At 39.5% G+C, this 18,716-nt stretch overlaps 1 protein-coding gene across 11 annotated transcripts in view; it reads left to right on the top strand.

Moving 5' to 3' along the window:
• Positions 1 to 18,716, top strand: part of PATJ (PATJ crumbs cell polarity complex component) — a 219,596-nt gene that overhangs the window by 180,965 nt on the left and 19,915 nt on the right. For all 11 annotated transcript variants that reach the window (XM_073357497.1, XM_073357498.1, XM_073357502.1 and 8 more), the window contains 4 exons: positions 7,239 to 7,322; positions 11,135 to 11,328; positions 13,191 to 13,338; positions 14,547 to 14,633. In XM_073357497.1, the coding sequence (XP_073213598.1) occupies positions 7,239 to 7,322; positions 11,135 to 11,328; positions 13,191 to 13,338; positions 14,547 to 14,633 (513 nt within the window). The remainder of the gene's footprint in view (positions 1 to 7,238; positions 7,323 to 11,134; positions 11,329 to 13,190; positions 13,339 to 14,546; positions 14,634 to 18,716) is intronic.

The following is an 18,716-nucleotide window of genomic DNA, read 5'->3' as shown; positions in this document are numbered from 1 at the left end:
CTTTAAGAGAGCCTCTGGGAATTAGTTTATTTTAAAAACCTCTGAGTTAAGAAATTCTATAGTATTGTTCTTTAAATCTGAGACATAGTAAGTAATGTGTCAAACATTAATCATATATTTTTAGACATTTATTTTCCTGTTCTCATCCCATACAGTTGTATTTGTTGTATACCTCTTTTCTCCCATTGTTTGTCCGCGGGAAATGCAAGTAACTGCACTTCTTGGGAAGCAAGGAGTTAACTCTTACCATAAGTGACAAACCTTATCAGCAGGAGTCTACCTACTTCCTTCCAGCTTTTGTCTTCTGATAGTGGCGGCATGGATCACCTGTCTCAGCCCTCCAGCTCTGCCACCTCCTCTCTCTCTTCACTAGGAGAGAAAGAACTAAAATATAGAAAGCGGTAATGGAAAAAGGATTCAGACACAAAGAAGCCAAATATGTTTTTTATCTCTGTGATGATGCCCTTGATAGTGCCAAAGTGGTGGCTAGATCTTATGGAGGTTGTGCTGGTGGTCCATCTAGATATCTGGCTCAGAGACTAGAACAACACATTGGAGACGGGGCAAATCACAATTAACTGACATCCCTTTTATGGGGATGAAGCTTTTCAGGGACTATCTGGACAAGGTAACCAAGGACCATTTGGTGTCAGCAAAAGAAGCCTCTTCATCAGAAGTTCAGGCCTCCTCCCTTGTCTAGGCCAAGGTTCTGGAAGTGGAGGATTTCTTCTCTCCACTTCCTTCTCTTCCTTAGTATTCTTCACTTCCTCTTTTGTTCTTGGCCAGCTTGGTCTCTCTTTTCTGCTTCAGTTCTTGCAGGCAGGGCTCATTCCCTTGCATCTCCCCCAAAACTCCATCCTTCAGCTTGAGCAAGCAGGCTGACTGAAATGAGGTGTTCCTCCCTTTCACCCCTCCTCCAGAACCCCAATATCTCATAGTCCTCTGAGCCAACTGAGCCTGGTATTTTACTTCCAGTGTTTCCTGGACCTGACACAGATTGAGGCTTCTGCAGAATCCTGGAGCTGTGCTTCTTCAACTAGTGGTTCCATAAGCTGTAGTTCTCTGTGGAGACCTTGCCCCATTAATCCCTTCTTATTTCCCTACCTGCCAGGTGACTTCTTTTGAATCTTTTGAAAGAGGATGACTGTCATTTATTAGTGGGGTGCATTTTAGTTTCATGATCCTTGCATTTGTTTTTTTCCTTCCCCATTGCCTCCAAACGTTTACAAAGGTCTTGACTGGTCTTGCTGCCAACTTGCATTGGGAAGAGGCTCGTGGTCACAATGCCATTTCTTGTCCTTCTGAGCAGGAGGAAAGAAATATTGCAAAGGGATTAACTCAGTTGTCATTAGCTCTCAGCAAATGATTGTTGGAGTCTCAACCCACAAACGTAGAGTTTCAGGTCTACCACTGATGGGATAAGCCTAACTGTAGATGGCTTGTGTCAGAACAGCTGGTGACATTGCCCCACAATTGTCTGTGATTCTCGAGCCTGTGGGCTCACCAGATCAGAGCTTTTCCTGTTTAGGAAGCTGATTTCACCCATCTTTCCACAGTCACACAGCTTCTCTGAAAGATTAGCTAGGACAGCCTGTGGGTAACTATGTTCATTCCCTGATGCCTGTGCTATTTTTGGTTTTTAGACTTCCAGGCCCAGATATATGGGGATCTCTGACCAATTGTTCTCTCTTCACTGACCATATGAACCAACATATTCACCTTCTGGTTTTCTTTCCTAAATCTCACTCTTCCTTGGGTGAAGCAAAGCTTCACACACTTGATGTAATGAGAGCATGGTCATTCTATCCAGACAGAACAAGATCCTTCAAGAATACATACAGGCTATTTATGACCTTTGCTGCCAGAGTCTAGAGGCAACCTATATCCACATAGAGGTTATGCGAGCGGGTCTTTGACTTCACAAGAATATGCTATGAATTATCCAGGAAAGATTCCCCCGAGCCATATTAGACCTCAGTGCGTTAGAGCTCAGGCAGCCTCCTGTCTAGGGAGTATTCCCATATCTGAGATGTGTAGAGCAGCTATGTGGAGATTGAGCCACACATTTACCACTCACTATTCCCTCATATAGGTTTCCAGATCAGATGCCAATTTTGGGAGGGCTGTCCTGCAGTCACTATTCGAGTAGGACTTCCTCTTACCCATGTTCAAGTAAATAGACAACCGCTTGTTAGTCATCAAGAGTGGAATCTGTGCGGCCAATCACTGAAAGAAGATGGAAAGGTAACTTACCTACAATAACTGTGGTTCTTCTAGGACAGAATCCATAACCCTTCCCCCACCACTATGGAGTCCTATTCCTATGAGATTCTGCACTGAAGAAAGAACTGAGGGGTGGTTGGGCCCATTGACTTTTTATGCCTTCAGGTAGAGTGGGCGTGAAGGCATGCAGGGCACTGGTGCAGTCCCAATAGACACCAGTGGCCAAAGAGAATCTGATCTTGTGTACATGCGGACTAAGGGTCAAATCTATGAACAACACATCTTGAAGAACCACAATTACTATAAAGTAAGTAACCGTTCTCTTGCTGTAATTTCCCTTGGCTTCAAGATATTCCCATCACCTTTTACTCTTGGTTCCATAAATATGGATTTTTAAAATGGCAGAAGTCTAAAGATTTCCTGTCTAACATGGAGCACTGCTGTTTGCATATCCTGGCATGTACGCTGCACCCTTCTATCATACATGAAAGCTATTAAATAGTATTTCACTTTCTGATTTGTATAGTGTTCCGAGATTAATGGAGCATGCATTGTCAAAATACACAATGATTAAAACATCTAGTGGCACTTCTCCCCCCCCCCCGCCCCCCAAAGCAGTGTGTATTTTGTAGCAAAAAAAAAATCTTATTTTAAGGAACCTTTTACCTGATATATTTTTGAGCTTCTTGTTATTTAAAAAAAAACTTTTCAATTTTTTGAAAGGGGTAAGTGCTGAGCACCCATAATGCCAACGGGAGCTGCAGATGCTTACTAGCTCTGAAAATCAGGCTCTAAATATATAGTATTTTTGTTGCTTGCAGTGTTGTGTTGGTTCCAGGATATGAGAGGGATGAGGTCATACCTTTTATTGGACCAACTTCTGTTGGTGAAAGAGACAAGCATTTGAGCTTATCCAGAGCTCCTCTTCAGTATTTTTGTTCACACATAGGGTGACATGCTTCCCTTACAGTGTGGTTCTAGTAAAATGCAGATTGTTTTGAAGAAAATAGTGCAGACCAAAAATATGTGTGTATCGTCACATATGTTCCTTTATAAATATAAGAAATCACAATCAGAAAGTAAATGCATTGCAGCAGTATAGTGCCTTCGGGTGGCTGGCCCTCAGACGTTTAAAGCTCTGACGAAGAGCAAGTTGACATTCTCCTTCGGTAGATGTTCTCCTTCGGTAGCTGTGGTTTTTGTTTTGGTATCCATAGATCATGGCTTCTGTTCTTGGGACCACAAGATGTGTAGTATAGTTGATAACCCTGATATCTTTGTACATTGAAAGAAAAGGAGGACTAGTGGCACCTTAGAGACTAACCAATTTATTTGAGCATAAGCTTTCGTGAGCTACAGAAGTGAGCTGTAGCTCACGAAAGCTTATGCTCAAATAAATTGGTTAGTCTCTAAGGTGCCACTAGTACTCCTTTTCTTTTTGCGAATACAGACTAACACGGCTGCTACTCTGAAACCTGTCTTTGTACATTAAGAGAATCATTACAGATTGCCATTCAGTTGTTAGATGGCTAGAATAGGATCGTGCACAAGCCCAAGACAGAACGTAAGACACCTATATAGCATGCATATAATATGTAAACAGCTTTTTAAATATTAGCTATAATAGTGACAATCCCTATCTGTAACTTAAATGTGTTTTGATAATTTTACATGTATGGTCAAAACAGTATAATAGAATACTCTGTGCAGATAAGGCCTGATCCAAAGTCCATTGAAGACCATGGAAGACTACCATAGAGCTCAATATACTTTGGACCAAGCCCAGAAACAATAGGAGGAATGATTACTGTTTGTTTAGAACTGTAAGTTAAGTAAGACCAGTCTCTTACTTTCTTCCTTAGTGCTGTTTTAAAATCTTGACTGTGCAATCAGAATCCATTGGTTCAAGTTGTTTTCATCTACTTGACAAGTCTGATGAAAATCATCTGGCTAAGACTATGTAAGAAAAATAAGACTTTGGCAGGTCGAATGCATTTTTTTAAATCTAGAAAGTTCTTTATCAGAATAAGTGTAACAATGACAACAGTGTTCTTTTTATTATAGTATAAATTGTGACTATATAGCCCACTTAAAGTTCTAACGTGCAGGGACACCAGTTAGAAACCGATTGGCGACCCCACTGCTTTCTCAAATAATGAATGTAAGTGATTCAAGGCTAATAGTTTTTGACATTTCCTAAATCTAAGCCTTCAAGAAAGAGGGTGATATCAGTAGTGTTTTTAGATATCTGGAGATTTGTATGCAATAATATTGGGAAAGGTTGGTAACTCTGACTGGGCTAGCTGGTTTTAGGAGGAACTGTGAATGCTGCCCTTAGATTGAACACGCGCGCACACACACACAAACTACACAAAAGGAATTGAATACAGGGTCTTACAACGGAAATTGTTAGGCAAACTAAGGTATAGACAACACTACCATCGCCCTACAACAAGTATTATCAAAGTCAGAAAGTACTTCACACTAGAGGAACTGTGGAATAACCACCCCCCATCCCCCAGTTCCTCACACGTTCTTGTCAACTGCTGGAAATGGCCCACCTTGATTATCACTACAAAAGGTTCCCTGACCCCTCCCCCGCTCTCCTGCTGGTAATAGCTCACCTTACCTGATCACTCTTGTTACAGTCTGTATGGTAACACCCTTTGTTTCATGTTCTCTGTGTATATAAATCTCCCTACTGTATTTTCCACTGAATGCATCCGATGAAGTGAGCTGTAGCTCATGAAAGCTTATGCTCAAATAAATTGGTTAGTCTCTAAGGTGCCACAAGTCCTCCTTTTCTGTTTGCGGATACAGACTAACACAGCTGCTACTCTGAAACCTGAGTATTCGAAGTTTCTAATGAAGTATTTTTTTAAAATTGTGATAATGGCAATGTTTTATAGACGTTTATCTCCAATCCTTAAATCAGTTCTCCAGATACAAAGTGTGTTTATCCATGTGTTTGTACAATGCCTAGGGCACTGAGGCATAATCCTGATTAGGATTGTGAGTGATCGTACTGTGCTATGGCATGGTAAAAAGAAAAGTTGTATTTAGAAATCTGAGTTTCAACTCCCTGCCCAGACTGCATATCTTGTGCTGTGTATCTGCTGTAAATCTCCCTACTATTGCTCCTCTGTGTCTGAGTAGAGTTGGGTGGGAAACAGTTTTCCCATCCCTTGAGAATGCTGGTATTTTGAAAAAATTCTCTGTCCTAACTCAGGACAAAAAAAAAAAAATCAATCTTGAAACTGTTCATGAAATAAACATCTCAAAATAGCAACAGCAACACCACCTTCAGATCAGGTCAATCGTCTGATTTTGACCTTTTAAAAATGATTAATCTGAACGTCTCAACTGACCTTCCCTGCAAATAGTTTTGGTTCATGTTCTGATTTTTTTTTCTTTTCTTTTTTTTTAAACAAGTTCCTTGAAAAATTCCCAGCCAGCTCTAAAAATGAACCTGTTGCTGTGTACTGCAGACGCACAAGACTCTGCTGACTTTTCCTCACATGACCAGCTTCAGATTAGGATGTTTGTCAGCATCATCCCAGGAGCTTCAGCAAGATGAAAAGCCTCCTTCCCAGCTTTGCTCTGGAAAAATGGTGTATATTTATCAGAGAACAGAGTTTGATAATGATTCTGTGCTTCAATAAGAGCAGAGTCATTGTAAATACAGGTCTACATCATTAAAACAAGCAGTAGTGAGACTAAAATGGAGGAAGCTTCTGGATGTTTTCTTTATCACAGGATTAGCCTTAAGGCATTTGATTTCCCACCCACCTCCCGTTCAGGTTACGCTACGTGTGTGTGCCAATAAAGTATCACACAAAGATACTTTTCTCTTGTCATGTAACCTTGAGATGAGTGATGTACATAGGCAGCATCTAAAAATGTTTTTAAAAACATGAACACACTTTATATGCTACCAACAGCAGCTGTTTCCTGCTTATATGCAATCAGGAAGGGACTGCAAAGCAGGGTTTGCACTTTGCTACCTTACAGCCTGTTGTTACAAAGCTTGGAGAAAGACTGTTTGTTTACAATATGTTGGGCCGATAAAGGGACTTGGAAACTATTTTTGTAGGCCTCATCTACTCGAGAGATGGGTATCTCATACCCTCCCATCTGAGATCACTACACATGATTATCAGCTGCATTGTTGCAGCCGATGATTCTTTGAGTTTCAGTGTTTTGTGTTTGGAGAGGACAAGGAAAGAAGAAAAGTTTTATATACACACTATAAAATGGCACATCTTTTTGATGATGAGGCTAGTTGTCGGAACTGCAGCTTAAGACATACTGTAGTGGGGTATTGGCCTATCGGTTGGGGGTGAGAGGAAGCAATGCAAAAAGAAAGCACTAGCAAAATAAGAAAATGCTCTTTGTAATGCTTTTTCTTTGGGGACATCTACTGCTGGCAATAAGAGTGTATCACTGAAACCTTCCCTGAACTACATCTGCCACGGCCAACAGTTTCCAACCTCAGTAATAAACTAGTATTTACCATTGTTCATTTCTTCTGGATTTCATTTCTTGCAGATCTAACCAACCTTATTCACTACAAGGCATCAAGTTCCTGCCTAATGTTAAGCATCTATGCCAAACCCTTAAAAATACTCATAACTCAGAAAAGTCTGGTTTTAAATTATGTCATAAAAAAGTAAATGATATTAATGCACCAGTTCAGGTAGAGTTCATATGTGCTGATGCCAATGGATAAAAATTATAGAAACCTAGTAAGAAGTACTACTCTGAAGTGGTGAGCAAAATATTTTTCTCCAAAATGTAGATGATAGCAGATGAATGGGTGTAATAATGTTCTTATCCTCACATATTAAAAATCTGTAGCATAGCCTTACTTGTCTTCACATCAACTAAATCATGGAATGCTGTCTTTTGAATATAGTGGTACTCAATTATCTGCTGCGTGATGTGGATGAGTAACTATAATTTTAAGAAACTTTTGCAATGGATGAGAATTAATGGAGAGAATTTTGTTTCTACAGGATGCTATAGTTATACATGAAGTTTATGAAGAAGGGGCAGCAGCTAGAGATGGCCGACTCTGGGCTGGTGATCAGATTCTTGAGGTAAATTAATTATGAAGCCTATTTAAATAACTTTGTATTTAATCCAAAATTGCTTTCTTCAGGGGACCACTCTAACCATTTATTAGATTCTGATCCTTGTAATGAAGACACCACTCTGAAACCAGTTACACTATGTTCATAAAGCTTTTTTTCTCCAGTAAGAAATCCCAGGAAATAATTTTTCACAAACTGCTATAAACTGCCAATTACAGATTGAGAATATATTACATTTTATCAGACAAGATAGTTTTGAGTTACATCAATGCCATGTACGAATGTACAATAGTTAAGAATCATCTGTTTAATCTTTTATTTAGAAGCCTGCTTTATAGTGTAACCTCTTAGTACCTTTGTTATGCTTTTATGTTCTGCAATATATATGTAGAGCATGTCCTTGTAATTCTGATCAGCAATAGTACAACATCTTCAACAGATTAATAATCGTCAGTGTATATGTTTCATCAATAATCAACATAATTATAAATGTGTACCGTTTTTATTACCCTTTTTATAAGCTTGATGTTTTCTCTGGACCCCAGAGCCTTTTAAAGCATTATACTGAGAAAAATGGAGAGTTTATAATTTATTTTTTAATGTATTGTCTAACTGTAACTATACATGGGCATAAAAGCTGAGCTTTGCAGGATACTGTGCAAATAAGTGGGTGACTGCAGAGTGATTCCAAACTATTCATGCAGGCTGACCTGTGGAGCTTAATCTGTGGTGTCAAACCCTTAGGCTTGTATTTTGCTTATATAATTAGAGTAATTTGATTGCCTAGTTGTTCTGTATGCACGTGGTCACCAGAACAATTTTATTTGTAACTTAAAGACTGACACCATAATTGTTAGAGACAGTTGGAAAGGGTTAGAGAGGGTTAAGAAAGGGATGTTGTTGACTGCAAATTAGACTTGAGTCAGTCTCTGGTGGTTCTAGTGCAGCTGTTTTTAGTGTCTCACTGTCAGATCAGGACAAATTCCCAGCACACCCATTTTGCTGTAGTGCATGGGGTTAGAAAAATAGTGAGGGCACTTAGAGTTGTTTTTACAACTCTTGCACAGAAAATATTTTTTTATGTTAAGGTTATATTTATTTTCATTTTATAAACAACTGTGTCTTAACAACATGTGATTATTAACCATGTGATTAAAAATGGAGAAGGTTAATAAATTCTTCACTGACCATGCAGGAAGGTGCAAATGTGTGTATGCCATAATGTTTGTATGAATTGTAACCTTTAAAGCTGCTCTAATGAGGCAAATGTACAACATGTGCAGACATGGCTGTGTAAAGAAAAATATAGGGATGTGTAGCATATACATAAAAGTATGCATCCTATTTGGAATGAATGAACTTAGTGTATTTTATGATTAATATATGACTACAGTATGATTAGGAGTACAAAGAACCTTTTCCCCTGCATAGTAACTTATAAAAAATATACACTATTGTATTTACGTGTTAGTATTACATTCTATAATTACTGTAGTATACCTTTATACAATTACTGTTTCATCTTCCCTATTAAACCTTGAAATTTTTACACACTAGAATTTTTTAATACATGACAAGTAAATGAATGCACAGAGCGGATAATCTGAAGATGGTTTAAAGTAGGCTTGGAAGGATTAGATTTTTATCTGTAAATGTCAATTTTGCCATATACACACAAACCGAGGAAAGAATATTTCCATTGATGGTAATCGAAATTTACAAATAGGCAAAGTAACAAAAAAGCTGCTTGAGAATTTATTAGAGTTTGATTTAAAGATATTTACTTTGTATAATTGGACATGTGATGATGACAATTTGTGTATTACCATGTATAAAACCTTAACGCTTTGAATCTCAGTGTCTACTGTCATTAAATAATTATTTTCTCTCTTTCACTCCCCCTTTCTCTCCTCCCCCACATTTTCTGCATCTGTGAAAATTTTAAATAGATAAAAAAAAATGGGGGGGGATGCTTAAAACTCATGATTTTGTGCAACTGTGAAAATTTAAATTGATGTTATTTTAAAAAATTTAAAAATAAACATGGATATCCATTGAAATTATGCAAAAATAAAAATTGAATTTTGCAAAGCCTACTTTAAAGGATATTGATACAGATATTAGGTTTGGCTAGATCTAGAATCAGAATTTCAAGTTTCAGTACTTTCTGAGTACTTCTAAATTTGCTCAGACCCAGTGCACCATTCAAGCTCAATCTTAGGTCGAGAAGCTTAACTGAGAGCTTCTGTAGTGGTCTTGTGTGCCATCTATTGGAACAAAGCAAAATAATCATCTAATAGCAACTTCTTTAAAGCTAAGATATTGTCACTTCCTAACTTTTTTGTAAGTTTACATTTGAAGCTAGTGAATCTACTAATGAGAATTAGAAAATAATGCTCTCTTACCACAGATGAGAAAAGATCTAGTTTCCAGCCAGTACTTAATTTTTTCTTAGTTTTTCCTCTTCTTCAGTATTGTGATGTTGCGGGGGAATCTAAGCATTCATACCAGCAAAGAAGCAACAGAAATGTATAATGTGCAGAGGAGAAAGAGAACACTTTCACCTCTGATACTAGGAGTGGAAGTAGTTTTATGAATGTAAATGAATTGAGTTTGGTTGTCTCTCCCCATTGTTCAATAGACAAGAGTGAACACTACAAAGCCACCAGTTAACAGCTTTCTGGCCAGGAGAGGCCAGGACCGAGTTATCATAAAGAGTACATCTCACTTCAAGTTGAGGTGACCCAGTACAAGGCATCGTAGGAAAGCTCACAGTTGAATATGTAAAGCTCAGCACTGTAAATTGGTGGCATAATTTTTTAGGAGTATCGGTCCTCAGAAAATGGTGCTCAGCACCTCAAAAGATCAGGCCACTAAGTTGTAGTGCCTCGGCACTCAAGTTTGAAAATTTTGGCCTGAAGTTGTGGTAGGTGGTGGGTTTTTGTCTATGGATATTTGCAAGTATGAGTTTTCCCACAGTGGGCTATTCCAGTCACCTCCGCTCAGGATGACAAACTAAAATGTCAATTAAATTTTCCATTGCTTTTCACTAGCTGGCTTCTTTATTCACGTCTGTGAATAAAAGGGAGATATCTGCAAATACCAAATCACTGAATACCACATATCTTGCAGTCAGTTTTAGTCAGTAGGAATTTTACCTGCGTAAGGACTGAGGGATCAAGCCTCAAGTTAGAACCTACTTAAAAAGTTTTAGATAACGTTGGGAATTATTCTGCAGTAATTCTGTCACTTTACTCTTTGTGATGTTATTGCACCCATATTTTCCAAGAAAGGGTTGTCATAACTGAAATACACAAGGTCAATAATCAACCATATCAAATTTGTAAACTATAGGGCAATGTAAGAATGGCTAAAATACAGTAGCTGGATGGATGGTGTTGTGGTTAAGGCACTAGACTGGGACCCAGGCAATCATAGAATATCAGAGTTGGAAGGGACCTCGGGAGGTCATCTAGTCCAATCCCTGCTCAAAGCAGGACCAATCCCCAATTTTTGCCCCAGATCCCTAAATGGCCCCTTCAAGGATTGAACTCACAACCCTGGGTTTAGCAGGCCAATGCTCAAATCACTGAGCTATCCTTCTGAGCTGGGTCCAGTTCCTGCCTCTGCCACAGACTTCCTGTGTGACTTTGGGCAAGTCATTTACTTGCTCTGTGCCTCACTTTCCGTCTCTGTAAAATGTAGTAAGAATACTTCCCTGCCACACAAAGCTGTTACAGGGATAAATACATACTGTGGGATGAAAAGCTCATTAATAACTGTAATTAGGAAAAATAACAGTTTGATGGTTATTCCAGGTTAATGGCGTTGATTTGAGGAATGCTAGTCATGAAGAAGCTATCACAGCCTTGAGACAGACACCTCAAAAGGTGCAACTGGTTGTTTATAGAGATGAAGCTCATTATAAAGATGAAGAGAATTTGGAGATTTTCTATGTGGATCTACAAAAGAAAACAGGCAGAGGACTAGGTCTAAGCATTGTTGGAAAACGGTAAGAACTTCTGTTTTTTACCACAACTGCATTCCAAATGAGAATTTATTTTGCCATGCAGACAGTTGTAGCTGTTACATGGAGTGTGAAATACTGAAAGAATGGCTCCAGCCACAAAAGTCGGTATCTGAACTTCTCCTTGGGGGTTTTCAGAGTTGGGGTTTTGATGTAGACTCCTCTAGAAAGAACAGTGGCATGTATGTCATGTAATAACACTATTCCCAAGGCTGTTGGTTGTTTCCCTTGGCATTTGGCATTTTGTAGCATAACATAATAGTACTAAGAATATCAGTCTGTGAAGGGTCTGGTCTAGTGACCAAAATTAGGACTGAGAGTTAAGCGCTCTTGTGTTTTATTCCCAACTTTGATTGTGTCTGTGACAGCTGGCAAATCCTAGCCTACCTGGATTAGCTTTCCTAGTTTTAAAATATGGATAGTAGTACTACCTACTGCCTGGAAGTGTTTTGAGGATTAGTTAGAGAGCTCTACAATCATTAACTATAAAATACTAGTCAGAACACAATGCGGAGTCAGAAAGGGTACAGTCAGTAATAGCTGTTTTAAAAGTAAACATGGCTTTTTACTAATGTATTTTTAAAGCATTTCTTTTAAAGTTGTTTATACTAAAGCTGTGGTATATTAAATTAGTCTTTTATCGCTAGAGAAAACTTATAGCACAAGCAAAGTCATTGATCAGTCTCTGTGTATAAAACTCACAGCAACTGCTGTTTCTTATTGCCAAAAAAAACCCAGACCCATCATGTAATTATCCCAACTGCTTGTGGTTAGTAAAGATTCTCTGGCAGTTTCCACAAGAGTGGAGATGTTTAACCCTGGTGGTGTGAGCAGATTCTCATATGGGTAATTTAATTCTGCTTCCTGCAACCTGATGTGGTATTCTCCAGTCCTCCCCACAACTGCCTTCATGCTAGACTGTTGTATAGTATTGCTAGTAGTGCTCCTGTGGTGGTTGCAGTTCCCTCCAGAGCTAGCTGAATTTCTGTGGTAGATTAAATTATCCCTGTGTATAGTTAGTATTAATATACCATTTTGTTTGTGAAGCAAGTAGTAGGTTCCTTCAGGATAAAAGATAGTGTATACATTAAGTGGAAGTTAGTATTCACCTCTCTTTGGCCCTTTACTTTCTCCACACCAAGCTGAAGTAGCGGAGCTAAGTACCAAGGGGTTCTTCAGGGTCTGAGGAAGGAATTCTCCCTTGTTCTGTGGCTGGTGGATCGACTGGTCTTGTCCCCTTCGTGTTTTAACCCACCTCTACCATGCTCTCGCAAGCCTTACGGTCCAGGTACATGGGACATCCCACAGAGCTGGGCTCTGTGCTGCCCAGGGTGGACAAATTCATGTTCAAGCTACAAGAATCTGTGTGCAGTGCTCTGTGCTCTTCTCTGTGCCTTGGGGCCCTCCAAGGCTGCAGAAAAGAGAGAGCATTTAGCCCTGTGTGAGAAAAAGAAAATCTGTAGTGAAGCCACTTCTTACCAAGCATCTCAAGAGATAGTCTAACTCTATCCTTAGCAGATTGTGCCTTGGTTTCTGGGCAGTATTTTTATATTACAGTAGCATATGCTTTTCTTATCTGAACAGATTGTACGCACCAGAACTAATAGCACAAGGGGAAAGGGAAATAGTGCATGGTTTACTATTTTAATGAGTTTAAAATCTGTAGCTTATGATCACCTCAGAAGGTCAGGTGTAATCTAAAATTAGTTTTCTCAGCTCCCAAAACTAAAATTAGTGTTTCTCAGCTCCCAAGTTTCTTTTAATGTCTCATAAATGCATGTAATCTGAATTGCACTCACAGAGACTAGTGGATTGTGTAATTAGCCATATGCTTCTTGTATTGTCAGAAATGGAAGTGGAGTGTTTGTCTCTGACATTGTTAAAGGAGGAGCTGCAGACCTGGATGGGAGATTAATACAAGGAGATCAGATCTTGTCTGTTAATGGGGAGGATATGAGACATGCCTCACAAGAGGTTGTTGCCACTATCCTCAAGGTGAGTGCATAATACATTCTTAGATATAAAACTGCAGTTACTGACAGTGTACAAGGTAATTATCTTGGAGTGCTATTTTCACATAACCAGGACAACCTGAAACCGATTATCGAGACAGATAGGAATTTGATAGGGAAATTACACTGAGAGATTCATTTAGTTTTAGCTTTACATGTATATTTATGTAGTACATAGTAGCAAAATAAAGATACAGATATTACTTTAGGCATTTATTTGAGAATGTAACCATTTATTTCAAGCAATGGGAAAATGTTATGAAAGCCGAGAGGCATAATATTGTGGAACTGAATTGGAAGGAGATGCTTTTGGTTTTGCTTGCACTAACCTAGCAGCCATAGAATTGCAGTGTAAAATTTGTTCTAGCCCAGGCTTTCCTAACATGTTGGTGCTGTTGCCCTAAAATACTTGGGGACAAATCCTGGCCAGAAATACATCCAGGCCATGGACAAGCCTGCTCAAGGAGACTCTGTCCCCTCCTTTGCTGCAAATGCACAATACTCTCCATGGGACTGTGGAAAAGGGCATTGTGGATGGGCCAAGGAGAGAATGCCTGTGTTAAGATAGGAGGGGACAGAAGACTGTGGATGCTATTTCTGGCCATAGGGAATATTATTATAGCCTGCTACCTCTGCCATCTACCTAAAATTACATTGGGAGGAGAGGACTCTGTCCTCAAGATCCCATGAAGGTTCCCTGTGCAAAGTTTTTATTCAAGCTTTGCATGAGAGCAAAGATTTGGCCCACCTAGGAATCAGCAAGCAAGGGTATGAGGATGTGTTATTAAACTGAATCTGCTTATCTTAAATTCAGATTTATTCTGTTTTATGGTATTTTTCCTGCTGATATATTGTTTTCCGTTGGGCATGTGGGGTGGGGTTTGCTACTGGTTTTGTTATGGACTGTGTGTGTAATTGGTGGCTGGGCATCGAGGGCCTGAACCAAAGATCATTAAGTCAATGGAAAGTCAATGATTTCAATAGGTTTTCTATGAAGTCCCTAGAATCTGGGATGGATGCCTTTTATGTTGTTCAAATAAAACAAATGGACTGAAAAATTAGATTTTAGGTTTCAACATTCAATGGTTTCTTCAACATTGTGGCCTGAAAATATATGTGAGTAAGTCTCCAAAAGCTGAAATATTGTAACCCTGTATAAATACCATGTATTATATTTTATTATATTCCAAGTGTGCTCAAGGGCTAGTGCACCTAGAGATTGGAAGACTGAGAGCTGGTTCTTGGTTATCATCAAGGAAAACACCCCAAAGCAGTGAGGTTAGTGACAATTGTATCAATAGACAATAAAGTCATTGCGTTCTGCATGGAATGTAGATGAGGGTCTGTCTGGAGCAGCTGACGGAAGCTGGGAGGTGGATTATTGTTTTAAAATTATCATTATACAGTACTGTTCTTTTTCAGTAGTTTTAAGTAAATCTCTGTCTACAAGATGTTTAAATCAGGTGTCCTACACTTAAATATTGGGCGAGTAAAAAGAGAAATGGGCCAGTGCTTTCATTTTCAGCATGTCTCTGGCTTGAGCATACCACAGACATTTAATCACTTTTCCAAACCTGCCCTCCCCCCCAGAATCAGAATGCTATGTTCCTGTAGCTATTTTTGTAAACCCAAAATAACTTTATGACACTAAAGTGTATCTTTGCCTAGCTCATAATAGCAGAGCTGTGTGCAAAATATTGCACTCAAAGAACATACAGAACAATTTTCTACTTCACTTATTTTTTCCAAAATAAAGGAAAATGCTTCAGTTTTCAACCAGTCCAATTTTTTAGCACTTGCACTGTGAACGGTGTTGCCATCAAAACTGAAATCTGTATGCAATAGTGGAGAGTGGCATTATAGGATGCCGTCTCACCTGAATCATACTGTTTTGACCAGGAAAACTTACGGTCATAACAGAGATTCCTTCTGGGAACTCTGGCTCACTCACCAAAGTATTTACATTGTGAAAATCAGATTTCTCCATGGGGCACCCAGGCAATGCTTTGAGATCATATTATTGCTGTTGAAGATGCAGCATACTGCCTCCTACTCGCCCACACTTGCCCACCCCCTCACCCCCACACTTTCTCAGGCAACTAGCACCCACATGTGTGCTGGGAGAAAGCAAAGGCTCTGCTTCCTAGCAGGATCTTGATCATCTCCTGAAAAAAGGAGAGAGCTCTTTGCAGCCTTCTGCCCTCTTTGTGAAGCCACACAGGAGTTGCCCAAAATCTGATCCATGGAAAATAAGCCAGTACTGCCTGTCTGTGCTTCATAATTGTTAAAGAGTGTAGCTGAAAAAGGGAAAAATACTGAGACTGGGAGTGGATGAGGGTCAGTCAGCAAGAAAGCAAGTGTTGATTGTGGGGAGTCTTGGAGTGGATGCGAAAGGTTAGAGAGACCTACAAAACAAAACTTCTGCTGGTCCTCTTGGTAGAACTAGAAATCATAGAATCATAGAATACCAGGGTTGGAAGGGACCCCAGAAGGTCATCTAGTCCAACCCCCTGCTCAAAGCAGGACCAATTCCCAGTTAAATCATCCCAGCCAGGGCTTTGTCAAGCCTGACCTTAAAAACCTCTAAGGAAGGAGATTCTACCACCTCCCTAGGTAACGCATTCCAGTGTTTCACCACCCTCTTAGTGAAAAAGTTTTTCCTAATATCCAATCTAAACCTCCCCCACTGCAACTTGAGACCATTACTCCTCGTTCTGGATCTGGATGGATGTATCTCCAAAGTCGGTAAGAGAGAAGATGATTTGAAAATTGTACTTGTTCAATAACCACTTAGGAGCCTATGTTCCATTTTCAAAAGTGACATTTAGGAATCTGAGTCTTACTGAAAGTTAATGGGACTTAAGCTCCTAAGTGCTAGATCAATTTGAAAATGAGACTTATGCTCTTTTGAAAGATTTTACCCTGAGTTCCTGAAAACCTCTGTTCCCTACAAAGAAAGAAGGGCTGAAGTTCTCTGCCAGGCTTTGAGCCAAAATTAATATATAGAATTATGATGGTGGCAAAGCACAGTGGGAACTCCTCCAGGAATAGAACCCATGATACCCAGCACCCTACTCTAAGCAGTATACAACACACCCCTGTAACTGCCACTAACATGTTGTTGTCTGAGACCTTGGGAACCTCATTTAACATCTTTGTGTTTCAGTTTACCCAAATGAGGATCATACTTACCTGACAGGGGTGTATGTAAAACTCTGAGTTCCTCAGATGAGAAGTGCTGTATCATTGTGTAACCATACAGACACATTTTCATACAGACACAGTGTCTAAAGTTAGGATCCTAAATCCATATTTAGGCATTTTCAGAGGTGCTCTGAAATACTTGCAAATTCCACTGAACTCAATAGGAGCTGCAGGTACTCAACACCTGTGAAAATCTGGTCCTTTTATTTGGGTGCCTACATATGGATTTAGGGGTTTTTGATGCCCATGTTTTGGTCAGTATTACTATTATTGACACTGAAAGTGTCTGTCCTATAGAGTATGTATTAGTTGGGGGAAGTAGGGTGAAAATTGATTTGAGTTCTGATAATTGCATGATGAGTAGATTCTTGAAATCCAGGGCTAAATTTTCAAAGTGGCCTTAACATTTGTACTTTTTTTCATGCGCAATTTCTAAGTGCCTCAAAGCTTGGATTTTGCAAGCTGGTCAATTGCAAATACCGAGGTATGTGAACTAAGAAATGATTTTTGAAAACCTGGCTCCCACTCAGTTTTCCACATAGATCCACCAAAGTTTAAGTATTCTCTGTCAATTTATATCAGTTGAAGCTCTAACTTTTTAAGCACTATGTGGATCAACATTTTTAAAATGTTCTACGTTAGCCCAATAGTCGAAACATTTAAATTTGGTGATTGGGCAAACAGTTCTTCAGTTACTGTAAATTGTGGTACTATAAAGAAAAGATTTTCAGATGATGTTGTAGCTTTATAAAACCACACAGCAATGAATGTAATTCCATAGGTAAACACAGATTTTTTGGTGACAATCCATTAATCACTCTTTTTTGTTTCCATTTAATGGTACTCTGCAGTACATGTCCCCTTCTCACTGCATAAGCATATGTGCCTTGTTTGTACTGCATAACTAAGATTTGCCTCACTCTGAACTATTCAATAGAAACTTGTCTGACCCCATGCATTTATTTCTGAGCTTTATTCCAGACTAGTCCATGGAGCTCTCCAGAGAGCAGAGAGCTTGTGCTAATGAGTTCTCCGTACGCTCTAAGGAACACTAATCCTGATTCCCCAGAAATTTTATTAGCACTTTGTGGCTTGAAAATCTATTTGTCTAGAAATGTTTCTTTGGTGCAAAGCAAGCATGGCTGCAGCTTGGCCGCTGGGATTAAAGTAGGGATGGATGAAAAGCTGTAGAAAATATCCACACGGGTTGGAACCCCTCTGTTCCTAGATTTGGATAGAAATGAATAGTATATTAAATGGCTTGTCACTCACCTAGTTCCAGTTATCCAAACAACAAGCGTGCCCTTTGTCCCACTTACTTTTCTATCTCATTCTGTCCTTTTTCTATACCCATGGATTGGACCTGTACTCAAAATAAAAGTATCCATTTATGATCCTCTGCTTCTCTCTACCATCACCAAACTCAACTTTAATCTTATTGGTCCAGCCCCCTTGCTGTTCCTTTCTGCTTTCACAGTCTAATTCTTTAATATAGTACACCCACATGAGAGGGTCTCTCAGGTAGTAGGGCTGTCCCATGGATTAGAGAGTTGCTCATTAAAGCCACTGGCAGTAGCATAAAAAATACAGTCTCCCTCGCTGGATACAAATCCAGGCCTTGGGGTGGATTTATCCTAGCCTTAGCTAACAAATCCCTCAGCAGGTTGTCCCAGGGAAGAGAATCTATGATTGATGAGGTTTAAGAGTTTAGATGGGCCCACAAAATAACTCCCCACCCATCCGAAAGCATTTACGATTCCTGCCCCAACCGCTTGTGCACAGGGCCAGACTGAGAATTTTGGAGAAGTTCAGCAAGATGATTTGTGGGATACAATCCAAACGTCATTGACTCCTACCGTGAAAAAAGTGTCTGTGGGGAGAGAGGAGGTTTTGGTCCCCACCACCCCACAGCGTCCGGCTGCAGAAGTTAGAGCCCTGCAGCTGTTCCGTACGTCCCTAATTCAGACTATATATATTTGCATTTTCCTGGCTATCTTTGCAAGGCACAGGGCTAGAAACTTTTTGTTCAACATGGAAGCTGAGCACTCTTTATGTAGTCCCCAAACATGAGCCCCATAATCCATCCCTTCCACAGAAAATCCTCTGGCAGAATCCTGAGGCAGGGAAATTCCATGAAAATCCACAGATTTTTTTTCC

This window comes from Lepidochelys kempii, chromosome 8 (assembly GCF_965140265.1).
Source record: "Lepidochelys kempii isolate rLepKem1 chromosome 8, rLepKem1.hap2, whole genome shotgun sequence".
Taxonomy (NCBI): Eukaryota; Metazoa; Chordata; order Testudines; family Cheloniidae; genus Lepidochelys; species Lepidochelys kempii.
The sequence above is the reverse complement of the archived record's forward strand: the minus strand, read 5'-3'. Positions and strand labels throughout refer to the sequence as shown.